Consider the following 14,396-nt stretch of genomic DNA (forward strand, 5'->3'; position numbering starts at 1 on the left):
TCACACGTTCTTGAGTTCTTCTCCGCGGTTTTTGTCCGTTTTTATGTCCGTTATACCTTGAGTATCATCGTACGGCGGTGACTGAAATCCCCAAGGTTCGTCCCATATCTGCATATCGGTAAAACTTGATCTTTTTCGTTGCCCGGCACGTGATCGAAAGTCTCGTCTACAAAGAAGAACAACACTAAATATTTTCGGTAAAGAAGTTGATTTGGGGAAATCCGTTTTACAAACAGCGTGTTTATCATCAGAAGTCAATAAACAGTATACAGCAGAGCTGTCGTTTGGGTCGTCGCGTAACACTTTATCGGGAAGGGCTCATTAACGTCAACAGAAATTTGCATAAAGCTGTTTACAAGAATGAGGGATAGGCAACGTTCGTTCTCAATTAGCTTAAATTTTTTATCAGACTATTCTGGAATCGAGTCCGCAAACGAGATTCATGTTCGACATAAAGAAATTATTATAAAATCGATGTGCTAAAATTTATTCCCGGAGAAACAGCTGCCGGACGACCTGTTAAGAATTGCGATCGATTTGTCTCTGTGCCTACCGTTCCTCCTTGCCCACACTGGTTCCTCTGTGCCTACTATTCCTCTGAATAATCACTAGTTGATCTGTTTCAATTGCTATGTATAAATGATTAACTATTTCAGCTCTCGGTATATGAGGGACAACCCCCAAATTTCGTCGAAGTTGGTTTTCACAATCCTCTTACAAGTAGATGTGAAACGCTAGATGAGTCACAGGACTTATCTTCCCGATTTTGAAGATATATGGAAAGTTAATAAAAGTTCGATAAATATCCGATCAATAGGCTTTTAAGGTTCTAGAGCATTCTAAGTTTCTACCTTTAAAAATGCAGTATAATGAATAGGCAATTTACTAATAAGCTTTGCATGTAGAAACATAAATATTAACAGTGTGCGTTTTGAGACTGGGATATCTTGTCTCCAAATTTGACATCCCTCGGAAGATAGTTATCTTTTAAATGGACATTAATTGACTTAGCTAGTTAGGGTTTTGTGGCGGGCTCATTTTTGTTGGCAGATACATCCTACACATTATTATTTATGTAGACATATGGTCAACGACCAAAAACAAATAAATAGCGAGCTGCTAAGGAACTGAAGGAAGAAGGGGTAAGCAGTTATAGATAGATAGGGAAAGAGAAGAACATCAGGAAGAATGTAGAACCGCCTTGCGAGTAAGTAAAATAAATCTTGTAAGTTTAACTGGCTGAGTTTTGGTGGAGTTCCTCTCCTTCTCGCCGATCCCATCAGTAAACGACACTAAAAAGCATCGTTTACCAGTGGAGAAGCCTTCTTTATCAGTAGCACACAAAAATAACCTTTATCAGAGGTGGACTAAGTTACGTTCAGCAGAGTGCTGAAAAAGCCAGTTTATCAGATGGACAAAACTTTTAGCTATCCTTTAGATTTCTAACAGATAACAGATTATCGTTAGTGTATTTTCTCCCAGACGGTCACACTATTGATTTTTATCACAAGCATAACCACCTGCTGCATCGTTGCGTCACTCCAGCAGTTTGTTGTTGTTTCGCTTTGTTCCGTTTCATTACCGTATGACGACATGAAATTTATTGCGGCGTCCTTTTTTTCTTTAAAGCCTTTAACGCAAAGCAGCAAAAAAAAAAAAGCCAAAGAAAAAAGAAGTCACTACAGCGTTATAGACTGAGAAAAACGCATTAAGCGACAACTTATGGAAAATATTATAAAATGTTCGTATCCAAAGATGACCAGTCAAAATGACCGGCCAGACGAGAGTTTGACCGGTCAAGTCCACGATCAGGCCGGACATTGTCCGTTGACCGGCCGTTATTTTGAGAGGTGGTTATAGTTTGTTACTGTTGCTATTTTTAAAAAGTAAAAGTACTGGAACAAAAGCTAGCTACGTCTGCTAGGTCAGCAAAACAGCATTTATGTACAATATTTTACAATATGAATGAAATTGCAAGGCCAGCTAGCGTCTGCGCAAACAGGAAGAAACGCAGACTAATTACTTGTTTCCTAGTTTTAAAGCAAAGCAAATATATTTCGAATTTGCAAGTCAACAAAACCTTTCATATCCCAAACTCAGCTGTTGCCACTATTTAACCAACAGACTAATGAACTACATATGGGTAAAATGCAATTAAAGCGAGGCACATCTGTAAAAAGGTGCTAATGTTAACGGATGTCGTGCAGAATAAAAACAAAGCTTACATTAAAAGGTAAACTAAAGCTAATAGCCATTATTCTGAAAACTAATGATTTTTTTCTTAAAGTCAACAATTGAATTTAAACGTGTCCAGTTGAAAAGAGTCAGTGGCAAATAGTTTTGACAGCTGTACACACAGGGGCACCCAACGACAATTTTCGGAAGAATATCTGTTCGGAAGACGATTTGAGATCTAGAATTTTCGAAACATTTGTTGTAAAATTTCTTGCTTGCCCGTCTCTCCTAGGATTTTCGACGTCTAAAAAATGGTATAATTGCCTATTTTTAACGGATTTTTACCCTAAAAAGGTCACCTAGAATTTTCGGGAGCCATTTTTCTGGCTGAAATTTTCGAAAAGATAAGTTTTGATCCCTATAATTTTCGGATCACTAGGCTTTCAGCTAGGAAATCCGAACAGATGAAAAATTTTTAGGGGATAAAAATATGCCTATATCTACCGTTTAAATACTAAAATACGTTTAACAATGCTATGTTTAAGTGATTTTGAACTATATTCTCGTTGGGTGCCCCTGTACACACTGTTGGCTTTTTCTAGAATTATTGCGCTAACGAACACTAAGTAATCAAACAAGTACAATCAAATGGCACGAGCCTTTTTCTGGAGCGAAAACCTCTTAATGCGAATTCAGTATGAATTACTGAAGACAACGTCAAAGCGAACATTTGAAAGCTATATACGAAATTCGAGGCAAATAAAGAATTCATGGAAAATCTCTCCTTACATTCCGCCCACCTTAAAAAATTTCGACGTCCTCGTCGAATAAAACTGGACCAAAAGGTACTTGGGAAACTGACCAAAAATAACTACAATTTCGTAACATGACAGGGTGAGTGGTTGCGGGCAATGCATTGAAATACTTTTCCTGTATACGCAAACCAGAATTAAGATTTCATTACAGATTTCTTTCAGTACAGCATCAAACAAAAAATGGTCATTTGAAAACTTACATCCGTGTGATCTTGTTTACGCTTTTTTGTCGCGATCTTTTCGGTTTTTTTCTCACTTTTGGCCAGTTGTTTGACATCTTTGGCGCTTCATTTCGGCACTTATTACACCAACGTGTAATTCGGCAGCAAAGCACCAGCTTTATATAGAGTTTGAAATAACTTGCACGGGATTGTATGAACGTGCAACTTCGCAGTGTATCACCAAGTTGAAGGGCAAGAACACCTGCGGTCGTCTTGTCTTCATATCAAATCGAAGTGACGCTGGCAAACCATTTCAAACGGCTCCAGCTCACCAGCTCTGCATACTTGAAGGATGGTATGTCTTTAACAGGGCACCGCTACAGCCTTTGGAAATATGCTTGTTTTTGGCCTTTGCACACAACATCGATCATCGTGTCACGAAGACTATCGCACGGCATACTTCCAAACAATTCACTCGCTGTGCAAGCACAGTTTGTCTTTGGCACAATATATATTGTGTGAAAAGAAAGAAGAAAACGAGAGGCGAAGTTTAAAGATTAAGTTTTCAGTTTTCGCTCTAAGTTTTGGGGTCGCTCGCGTTGAAAACCAATTCAAAGTTACCGGTGTTTTGAATGTTAAAAGGCAATGACGCTGACCAGCAAAATACTGTATCGCACCTTCAAAAACGTATTTCTGCAGTGCCCATCATTTGGCATATCAATTTTGTGCCATCTGTCTTTTCAGGATATTTTTTACAGCTCTTCGTATTTCTCTACTTCTCCAGCAATACACAAACGGATTAACAAAAGAGTTTATAAAAACGACAGTAGCAGCATAGATTGAAGCAGTTGCTAATGTTCTGGTCATTCCGATCAGCAATTCCATAATCGTCAATGCAATAAAGGGAAGGTAGACAATTAAAAACAAAGCGTAAATATAAAGTACTGTCACAGCAGATTTTCTGCATTTGAGTATGTTCACTGTGTTGATTTGAAGGCGGATGACAGCTAAAGTTTGACTGTTTATCTCGCGTTGGTGCCTTCGAACAATTTTAAATATATTTAAGGTACAGACGGTTATGACGAGAAAAGAAAGAGGGAAAACAGCCAATGGGATGAAATACCACTTGGTTGTCATCCAAAACCTTGTAACATTAATAAAAAAGCAAAAGCTCCAGAAAATAAAGGTGGTTTGGAATACGCGAGGAACTGTGACAGTCGTGTTGTATTGCAGATGGAGAGATAACGCAAGAAGACGGTCCAGGGAAATTGCAGTTAAGATCAAAAGAGAAACGCCAGCTGTCGTCCAGCCTGTTACAAATAGAAGCATTCTACAATAGCAGAAGACGTTGAAATTCTTTTTAAGTTTGGCTATGTTCAGTGCAACTAGCAAAGGTTGACATATCAAGCCAACAAGGAGATCTGCTGATCTGAGGCTGCCAAACTACCCACAAGAACGAAAGATGGCCAATGAAGATCTTGGGTTTTTCTAATGACGACTAAAATAAGAAAGTTTCCCAAACTTGACATCAGAGAAAATAAACAATTGACGACACAAGATAAAATCCTTGTGATGAAAACTGTCTCCGTTGAGTCAAAGTGCAAAAAGTTGTCTTCAAAGAAAAATCAGTTACTGTATGTTCTGTTCATGATAAAGAAGGGGTGTTTTCCAAACACAGGATGAAGTTGTCGGCAACGTCGTTCTAAGACATTACAGTTGGCACCAATCTTTCTGATCGCAAATTTCAGCTACGTTAAGTCTCCTGGCTTGTTTCTTGGTACAGGCAGTAAAAAATAAGCGTTTGGAAGTCAGCCAAGCGCGGTCATTGCACGCGTGCTGAACAAGAATGCTGTATCATGACAGACTAGAAACAATAGACAACTCCCAAAGCACAAACGCAGCCAAAACGCTAAACATCTTCAGTGTTTACTCAAGTTTGGGCTTATAGAAGATAATGTCACAGTTTTTCAATGACCATGAAATTCAGAGTCCGGGTAAATAGTTAATCAATTGTGGCCCTGAAAAAATTTGAAGGAAAAAAAACTACAAATTTTTAAGAAAATGCTTTTTTCGTGAGAAGGACTCTTAAACGCTGACAAACGTCAACAAATAGCGAAAACTATAATTTCTATATGTTTGCTTTGCTCGAAATCGCGCACATTTACAAGGACTTAAAGCGTTTTGCTGACTTGCAAGGACCTATCTGTTATAACGATGCCCAAAATAAAGAGATGAATCTCATAGTTTATTAGATATAATCCGTGTAAAGTTTGCTTATCATTTTCGCATAAATTATGACCTAAATTTGGAAACCGCTGAATTTCTCGAATTGGGTCTTTGCGATTTTGGTGAAACTCTGTTCAGCGTAAGGCACTAATGCGCACTATGTGTAGCCGAGAGATTTTCACGCAAAAATGCCGGCAAGAGCAGATTTTCGACTCAGACCTCAAAGGGGCGTGGCATTATAACCACGTGACATTTACTCCGATCGCTCAAAATTTTATGTCATATTGTAGATTGATCTATATGTTATCCATTCTATGTTTTAGAATTACGATAAAAGTAAAGGTGGGGATACCAGAGAGCTTCAAAGTAGGATGGTACCCCCCCAAAAAAACTGGGTCGAGTCACCTTAAGAAAATGCTTTTTTCGTGAGAAGGACTCTTAAACGCTGACAAACGTCAACAAACAGCGAAAACTATAATTTCTATATGTTTGCTTTGCTCAAAATCGCGCGCATTTACAAGGCCCTAAAGCGTTTTGCTGACTTGCAAGGACCTATCTGTTATAACAATGCCTAAAATAAAGGGATGAATCTCATAGTTTATTACATATAATCCGTGTAAAGTTTGCTTATCATTTTCGCATAAATTATGACCTAAATTTGGAAACCGCTGAATTTCTCGAATTGGGTCTTTGCGATTTTGGTGAAACTCTGTTCAGCGCAAGGCACTAATGCGCACTATGTGTAGCCGAGAGATTTTCACGAAAAAATGCCGGCAACAGCAGATGTTCGACTCAGACCTCAAAAAGCGCGTGGCATTATAACCACGTGACATCTACTCCGATCGCCAAAAATTTTATGTTATATTGTAGATTGATCTATATGTTATCCATTCTATGTGTTAGACTTACGATAAAAGTAAAGGTGGGGATACCAGAGACCTTCAAAGTAAGATGTTACCCCTCCAAAAAAACTGGGTCGAGTCACCTTAAGTCTCCTGACTTGTTTCTTGGTACAGGCAGTAAAAACCAGCTGAAGATTTTAAATGAAGTAATCTAAAACGAGCATAAATAAAATTCAGACTCAATTGTTTCCAAACTTACTAACGAGAAGCGTTCAATTTTTGAAAGAATATGTAGAAGCAAATTGGTGACATCACATATTATAACCAGATGCTGTATGCAGCGCGTGAAAGTGCGGCTCAGTTTTAGAGGAAGCAATTTACAGCAAATACAAAAAAAAATTAAGTACTTCCGTAAATACTAACCAATCAACTGGTTGACAGACTATTAAAGCCTAATTGATGTAGATCATTTTTCTTCCCAGTAAGAAAATACAACGCTAAAAACGGTCAGTGTTAGTATAAAGAAAATTCAGATTCAAGTATCTCCAAACTTAGTAATAAGAGTCACTTAATTTTTGACAAACTATTGTCAGAAATTCAAAAACTCATGAATAATTAATAAAGAAAATAAAAGAAATAGAGTTCAATAAGTACCTTTATATCTTATAAAGACCCGGCTAAACTTTACGTCCAATTTTTTAGACCAATATAACCTCACATGTAAATATTAGATCAAGAATGAGTTAATCTATATCAGAGACTTTGAAGCCGTTCAAAAACCTCGCAGCAATGTTTTAACAGGTGTGACAACACTCCGCTTCGCCTTTAAACCTGACAATATACTCCTGCTCGTTTTTTAAACAGTATATGAAATGGTGCTATCGAAAATATGAAAATTCAAATTATTTGAAGCAGCTGATAAACGCATGTTGCTGAAGAAGTCAATAAGCCAACGAATTAATTTTGTTATTTTTCAGTTTAGTTTAACGCGAGTACCATGTTAAGGTTATTACTTACGTATTCCGATCCCGAACGTTTGTTGTAAAAGGTGCGTTGTAGAGATTCCAGATTCCTTTATCTCCAGAGAACCAGTGGTACATAGAGGGATAAAAATGGTCGGGGTGTGGTCAAAATTGCCACGTGATAGGGTAGAATCCCAAATCCTGCATCGTAAACTCGCTGAATCGCACATCTCGTTCATAATTTGGAAATTTACCATAGCATATCAAGGCACAAATTTTTGGAATACCCTTCCCTCTGAACTCAAAGACGAATCTTCAAAACATGTCTTTAGAAAGAACTTCCATAGATTTTTTAAATCAACAAGCTAATCTGTCCTAACTATTTCCATACTGTTGATTAATAATTTCTTGTATAGCCTAGTTTTTCTTTTGTGTGTGGGTGTTATTTTTCTCTTTTCCTAATTAATTTTTAGACTATTAACTAGAATTTTCTTTTTCATCAACTATTAATTTGAATCAATAATTAGATACCCTAAATTAATTTGATATTGTTGATTGATGATTATACCTATTACCCTTATTACTAATACTTAGCTTACTCTTGTCATGTAGGTATACTTAAATAACTCTGAAGCAACGACGACGGCGACGGCAACGAGAAGGGCAAAAAAGCAACAGGTTTGATTAGCAAAACAACAACTTTGCACGCGCAGCACGATTTTTTGTACATTTCTACGCCGTCGTTGCACGACTATGACGTGAAACTGTTAAATTTCACGTTTTGTGGAGGACGTGAACAAAGGACAACGACCCTTTTTCTCTTTTTCTGATTATTGATAGAGTCCTTTAGAATTCAACTCCTGAAAAATTCGCTAAGATTTGACGAAATGAACAACATGGAATAAGCGCGGTAAGTTTGAAGCAGCGCGAACGCAATTTTTAAGTGACGTTTTCGTAGAAGTCGCCGTCGTTGTTTCCTAAGCTCCCTATTTTTGCAACTGGTTTTAGATTATTTACTGCTTCATACACTAGTAAGGAATATTTTTAAGTCTTCTATTGTACAGTGCGGTCTTGTTGGCTAAAAAGAAAAAAATTAAGTAACGCAGGTGGCCTGGCCATAAATCTCTATTTATATCCGGAGTAATGCTGAGCTATTAATTTTCACTTATGTCCAGGACTGAGAATAAGTATTACTTTAAAAGTACTTTATATTTGCAAGGGATGTTTGTCATTTTCGTGTTACTACATATTTTGAACGCATTAGAGGTAAATTATGAGGACATTTTGTGATTAGCTGTGATGGCCATCATTTGGCAGATCAGTTTTGTGCCATCTGTCTTTTCAGGATATTTTTTACAGCTCTTCGTATTTCTCTACTTCTCCAGCAATACACAAACGGATTAAGAAAAGAGTTTATAAAAACGACAGTAGCAGCATAGATTGAAGCAGTTGCTAATGCCCTGGTCATTCCAATCAACAATTCCATAATTGTCAATGTAATGAAGGGAAGGTAGACACTTAAAAACAAAGCGTAAATATAAAGTACTGTCACAGCAGATTTTCTGCATTTGAGAATGTTCACGGTGTTCGTTTGAAGGCGGATGACAGCCAAAGTTTGACAGTTTATCTGGCGTTGGTGTCTTCGAACAATTTTAAATATGATTAAGGTACAGACGGTTATGACGACAAAAGAAAGAATGAAAATAGCCAGTGGGATGAAATACCATTTGGTTGTCATCCAAAACCTTGTAACATTGATAAATACGCAAAAGCTCCAGAAAACAAAAGTGGTTTGGAATACGCGAGGAACTGTGACAGTCGTGTTGTATTGCAAATGGAGAATTAAAGCAAGAAGACGGTCCAGGGAAATTGCAGTTAAGATCAAAAGAGAAACGCCAGCTGTCGTCCAGCCTGTTACAAATAGAAGCATTCTACAATAGCAGAAGACGTTGAAATTCTTTTTCAGTTCGGTTATGTTCAGTGCAACTAGCAAAGGTTGACATATCAAGCCAACAAGGAGATCTGAGGCTGCCAAACTACCCACAAGAACGAAAGATGGCCAATGAAGATCTTGGGTTTTTCTAATTACGACTAAAATAAGAAGGTTTCCCAAACTTGACATCACAGAAAATAAACAATTGACGACACAAGATAAAATCCTTGTGATGAAAACTGTCTCCGTTGAGTCAAAGTGCAAAAGGTTGTCTTCAAAGAAAAAGCAGTTACTGTATGTTCTGTTCATGATAAAAAAGGTGTGTTTTCCAAACACAGGATGAAGTTGTCGGCAACGTCGTTCTAAGACATTACAGTTGGCACCAATCTTTCTGATCGCAAATTTCAGCAACGTTAAGTCTCCTGACTTGTTTCTTGGTGCAGGCAGTAAAAACGAGCTAAAGATTTTAAATGAAGTAATCTAAAGCGAGCATAAATAAAATTCAGACTCAATTGTTTCCAAACTTACTAACGAGAAGCGTTCAATTTTTGAAAGAATATGTAGAAGCAAATTGGTCACATCACATAATATAAGCAGATGCTGTATGCAGCGCGTGAAAGTGCCGCTCAGTTTTAGAGGAAGCAATTTACAGCAAATACAAAAAAAAATCAAGAACTTCCTTAACAAATAATACTAACCAATCAACTGGTTGACAGACTATTAAAGCCTAATTGATGTAGATCATTTTACTTCCCAGTAAGAAAATACAACGCTAAAAAACGGTCAGTGTTAGTATAAAGAAAATTCAGATTCAAGTATCTCCAAACTTAGTAATAAGAATCACTTAATTTTTGACAAACTATTGTCAGAAATTCAAAAACTCATGAATAATTAATAAAGAAAATAAAAGAAATTAGAGTTTAATAAGTGCCTTTATATCTTATATAAAGACCCGGCTAAACTTTACGTCCAATTTTTGAGACCAATATAACCTCAAATGTAAATATTAGATCAAGAATGAGTTAATCTATATCAGAGACTTTGAAGCCGTTCAAAAACCTGGCAGCAATGTTTTATCAGGTGTGAAAACTCTCGGCTTCGCCTTCAAACCCGATAATATACTCCTGCTCATTTTTCAAACAGTATATGAAATGGCGCTATCGAAAATATGAAAATTCAAATAATTTGAAGCAGCTGATAAACGCATTTTGCTGAACAAGTCAATACGCCAATGAATTAATTTTGTTATTTTTGAGTTTAGTTAAACGCGAGTACCATGTTACGGTTATTATTTACGTATTCCGATCCCAAACGTACGTTTTTTAAAAGGTGCGTCGTAGAGATTCCAGATTCCTTAAACTCAAGAGAACCAGTGGTATTTAGAGGGAAAAAAATGGTCGGGGTGTTGTCGAAATTGCCACCTGACAGGGCAAGAATTCCGAATCCTGCAACGTTAAGTCTCTAAATAACACATCCCGTTCATCATTCTTTCTCTCCTCTTCCGCAAAAATCCGGATCCCAGCCATCGAATAAGGCAAATCCGAGACCCCAAACAACCGATCTGAGACCCCCATAGACGGCTTGGGACATCTCAGGTACAGGGTTCTCCAGAAAAATCCAAACTAATGATGTGCCAATACCCACAGCTGGGACGCAGCTTCTGATTGGTTAAGGCAAATTTTCAACCCATCAGAAACACTACCCAGATCAAGATAGTGACGTGTCATCAGTATCATCCCTCAGACGTCATTTCGCGGGAAAAACGTTAGTTTACTTAATATTTGCTTGGGTTGTTTGCCAATTTCATATTTCATATCTGACCAAAACATGAAGTTTTGTTGATGAGGACACTTGAAGGGCATCATAAGGCATCACATATATAGACTTAGCCAACACTAAAGGCCCAGCTCTCGTTTAAAAATCGGTAATTTTCTTCAAACAATAAACTTGCAAAGAAATCCTGCAATCTGATTGCTTCTTCGTGCGGTCCGGATTTTCCTAACTCTCCCAGCGGTCAAGGTAACGGGTTCATCCACAAGTTTGTTTGTTATTTGTGAATTAGACTTGCTATAAGTCGACCTCTTGGCGAGCGGAGCGTCCTGCGCCACATAAAATCTGACGAAGGACTTTTTTGAAAGTCTATTTGTGAATGAGCGAAAGCTGTGATATCGTAAGAAGTTTCCGTTAAAAAATGGGCTCTTAGCAAAGAGAAAGTGAATTTTATTATTCAGACAAAATAACGGAAGGGAGAATCAGGCCAATCAGTCGGGAAAACTGCTTAAGTAATGCAAAACAGGCGGCTCTTAATGTCGTTTTAACCAGTTTTAATCTATGCTGTAAGTATTGTAATCTTCATTTTATGTACTCATGTTTATTCAAGGTTTTTGCTCCGTTTGTAGTTCCGTTGTCCATTTTTGCTGTATGAGTTCGATTCTATTACTTTCATTGAATTTTGCTTCACTGTCATCAACGTTTCAAACGTTTATTGTCTATGATTTCATTCAACCTACAAGCTTGAATAAACAACACGAACAGCAGTAACTATCCAGCAGTCGGTTTCAAAATCATCGTTTCTCATTTCTTTGTTAATATGCTTTTATTTCTTACCGACATTGCCATTTTTTATCAGTATTCAATTTGATACCACAAGATTCGTATGTTTAAATAGCTCTTTTGTAAAGCCTACTGTGCATTTTCGATGTAACTTATTGAATCATTTGCCGAAAAAAAATCTTTTGACGTAGCCTGCGTAGTATGGCGGTTTTGGTTGGGAGTGCAAAGTAATAAAGGCGGGCGAGGGCAGAGAAACCGCGAGGAGATTGGGGCGGGTGTGGCCAAAATTGGCACGTGTCAGGGCAAAGGAAATGTGCGCATTTCTGGTCAGTTAAAATGAAAGCGGTTTTTTTTTACATTTTAGAAAATGTAGCTGACTTTCCATACCGGATATCAGTTCTTTTGAGCAATAATTTCCGAATCCTGCATAGTAAAATCGCCAAATCCCGCATGCTGTTCATAATTACAATCCCGGATCCCGTCTCGAATCCCGCTTCACCTTACTACTAAGACCAATCCCGGATGCCGAAAAACCTATCTAATACCCTCACAGACGGCTTAGGACATTTTAGGTAACAACAGGGCGCACTAAATTAGAAAACTTACCCTTAATTTCTTGTCCCGAAACAGAAGTGTTTTTCCGGTTTCATTGAGCTAAACAAAAAAGGCAGATTTTTTTTTCTTATTTGTCCGCATCATTTGACTACACAGAGAGTATTGCCCGATGTGTTAATTACAAAGATGCACATAATAACAGCTGCCTGGAGGAATAGACAGTACATAGAAATTTTAAATAAATGTCAAAAATAGTAAAACATTCATGTTTGTCTCAACCTCACTAGAACCTAATCGTGTCTCAGACTCCTATTTATATAAGTGAACTTAGGCAAAAGGACAGTAGAGGAAAGAAGACGACAAACCTTGTGCGAAACTGGGAAAGCGAGACAAACTTCAACCTCCTTTAAAGAGATCTTTTCGTAAAAGACCAGACAACATAATGTTAAGTTAAGATCACGACAAAACAGGTAAACAATAGCCCTGTCACGTTTGTGTCACACACAAATGTTTTACCGTCCTCTTCTTTCCGTCGTCCTGTTGCGTAAAGACACTAATGAGTTTACGCAACAGGAAGGCAGGAAGAAGAGGACGCCAAAACGCTTGTGTGTGACAAACGTGACAGGGCTATTACTTGGGACTTTTGTCGTGGTCTTCCCTTAACATTATTGTTTCTCGTCTTTTACAAAACGATCTGTTCAAAGAAAGGTGTAATTTGGCGACATGTTTTTTCAAACAAAGTTATTGTCACGCTTGTCACTCAAGGTTTGCCGTCTTCTTTCCTCTCCCGTCTTGTTGCGTGAGTTCACTGCTATTAACGAGGGCAGCGCGGTCAAGGAAAGCGCGGTCAAAGGGAGCACGAGTAGCGATGGGAAAGAGAAAAGAGAGGAGAATATGTCTTTCAATTTCCTGCTTCCCATCACCCTTCGCGCTCTTTTCGGTCACGCTTCTCTCGTTTCGTTCCCCGCGTGCGATTCCCGCATCGTAATAGATAAATAGGACTGGGGATGAGCCAGTGTCTCACCTCAAGCCAGTCAATCCTTGAATCATGATTTACTGTTGCAATGTTGAATCCGCTGACCAGATCAACTGAAAAAATGTAAAACAGAAAAGTTATTATTGTAGTTCCTAGCGTCAGTAAACGAAAAAGAAACATGAAACATGAAAGAATGAATGAATGAAACAATTTAGGGGTGTTTCGTGGTGTTGAGGAACCAGTGTTGGTTCGCTTTTGTGTTCTGGTGTGGGTATTGTTCAATGTCTATTCAACCTTTTGTATTACGTCACTTGGTGATTGCATCCGTCCGCAACACTAAGAAATTACAATTTAGAAGGAACAAGACGCCTAAAGTCGTTTCCGTGGGATGCGTTGGTCTATGGAAGCATAATGGCGTTCTATCTAGGTTAATGGAACAAAACAAAACATCTGCTTGCTTTATCCAGGGTCGAACCCAGGGTTACAAAGTTCGATAAAGTTCCAATGTTTTAATACAAGATGAAAGTTTAATATTCCAAGATGCTCTTGATACGGTTAAATATTAATTGCAATGTGTTTCAAAGGTCTCAAAGTTAACATAGTTCCAATGATTATCCCTGATTCGAAGGTATAATAAGTTTACTCATGTCCTGATCCGTGTCCCATCCAGAAGTCCAATCCATGCCAAAAGCGAGTCGTCGATCGACGAGGACAATATTTTCGCGATTTCAACGCCAATCGTCAAGGGTACGAGTTGAAATTTACGCGATTTAACCTCCCATCGTCAAGGTGTTTTCGATAAGAAAAGAAAAAAAACTGAACTCGAGCTGTGCTCGGCAAAAACTGGCTAACTCCCAGGAACTCCGAATAGAAAAATCTATCGGAAATCACGGCCCGCAACCAGACGCTACTAAAACCTTATGAAAAAGCTAGACCTAAACAAAAAAGAATCATGAAGGAGAGAAATAATTTGGCTTAGGTCGCCTTTCGTGACTTGCCAGTATCCCGAAGGATTTCGCTGGTTAACAAGCCATGTTAAGTGGGAGCCATGTCAAGCCGAGTGGGAAAACTCAAGCGCGACAAATTTGGCAAGGAACGTTCTGATTTCAACGTTCTTCAGAGGAAGCAAATCGATTAAAAATCGATACAGATTTTGTACAATCTAATTGGTCGGCTTGGAAGAAGAGATAATCGATAA

The 14,396-nt window shown here is 38.1% G+C and overlaps 1 protein-coding gene across 1 annotated transcript in view; it reads right to left on the reverse strand.

Annotated features, from left to right (window-relative positions):
• The window catches only part of LOC140951516 (intraflagellar transport protein 172 homolog), a 57,167-nt gene that overhangs the window by 25,774 nt on the left and 16,997 nt on the right, over window positions 1-14,396 (reverse strand). The window contains exons 17-18 of the mRNA XM_073400774.1: window positions 13,247-13,311; window positions 12,274-12,321 (exon numbers count right to left, since the gene is read on the reverse strand). Of these exons, the coding sequence (XP_073256875.1) occupies window positions 12,274-12,321; window positions 13,247-13,311 (113 nt within the window). The remainder of the gene's footprint in view (window positions 1-12,273; window positions 12,322-13,246; window positions 13,312-14,396) is intronic.

This window comes from Porites lutea, chromosome 11 (genome assembly GCF_958299795.1).
Source record: "Porites lutea chromosome 11, jaPorLute2.1, whole genome shotgun sequence".
In the NCBI taxonomy this organism is placed as follows: Eukaryota; Metazoa; Cnidaria; class Anthozoa; order Scleractinia; family Poritidae; genus Porites; species Porites lutea.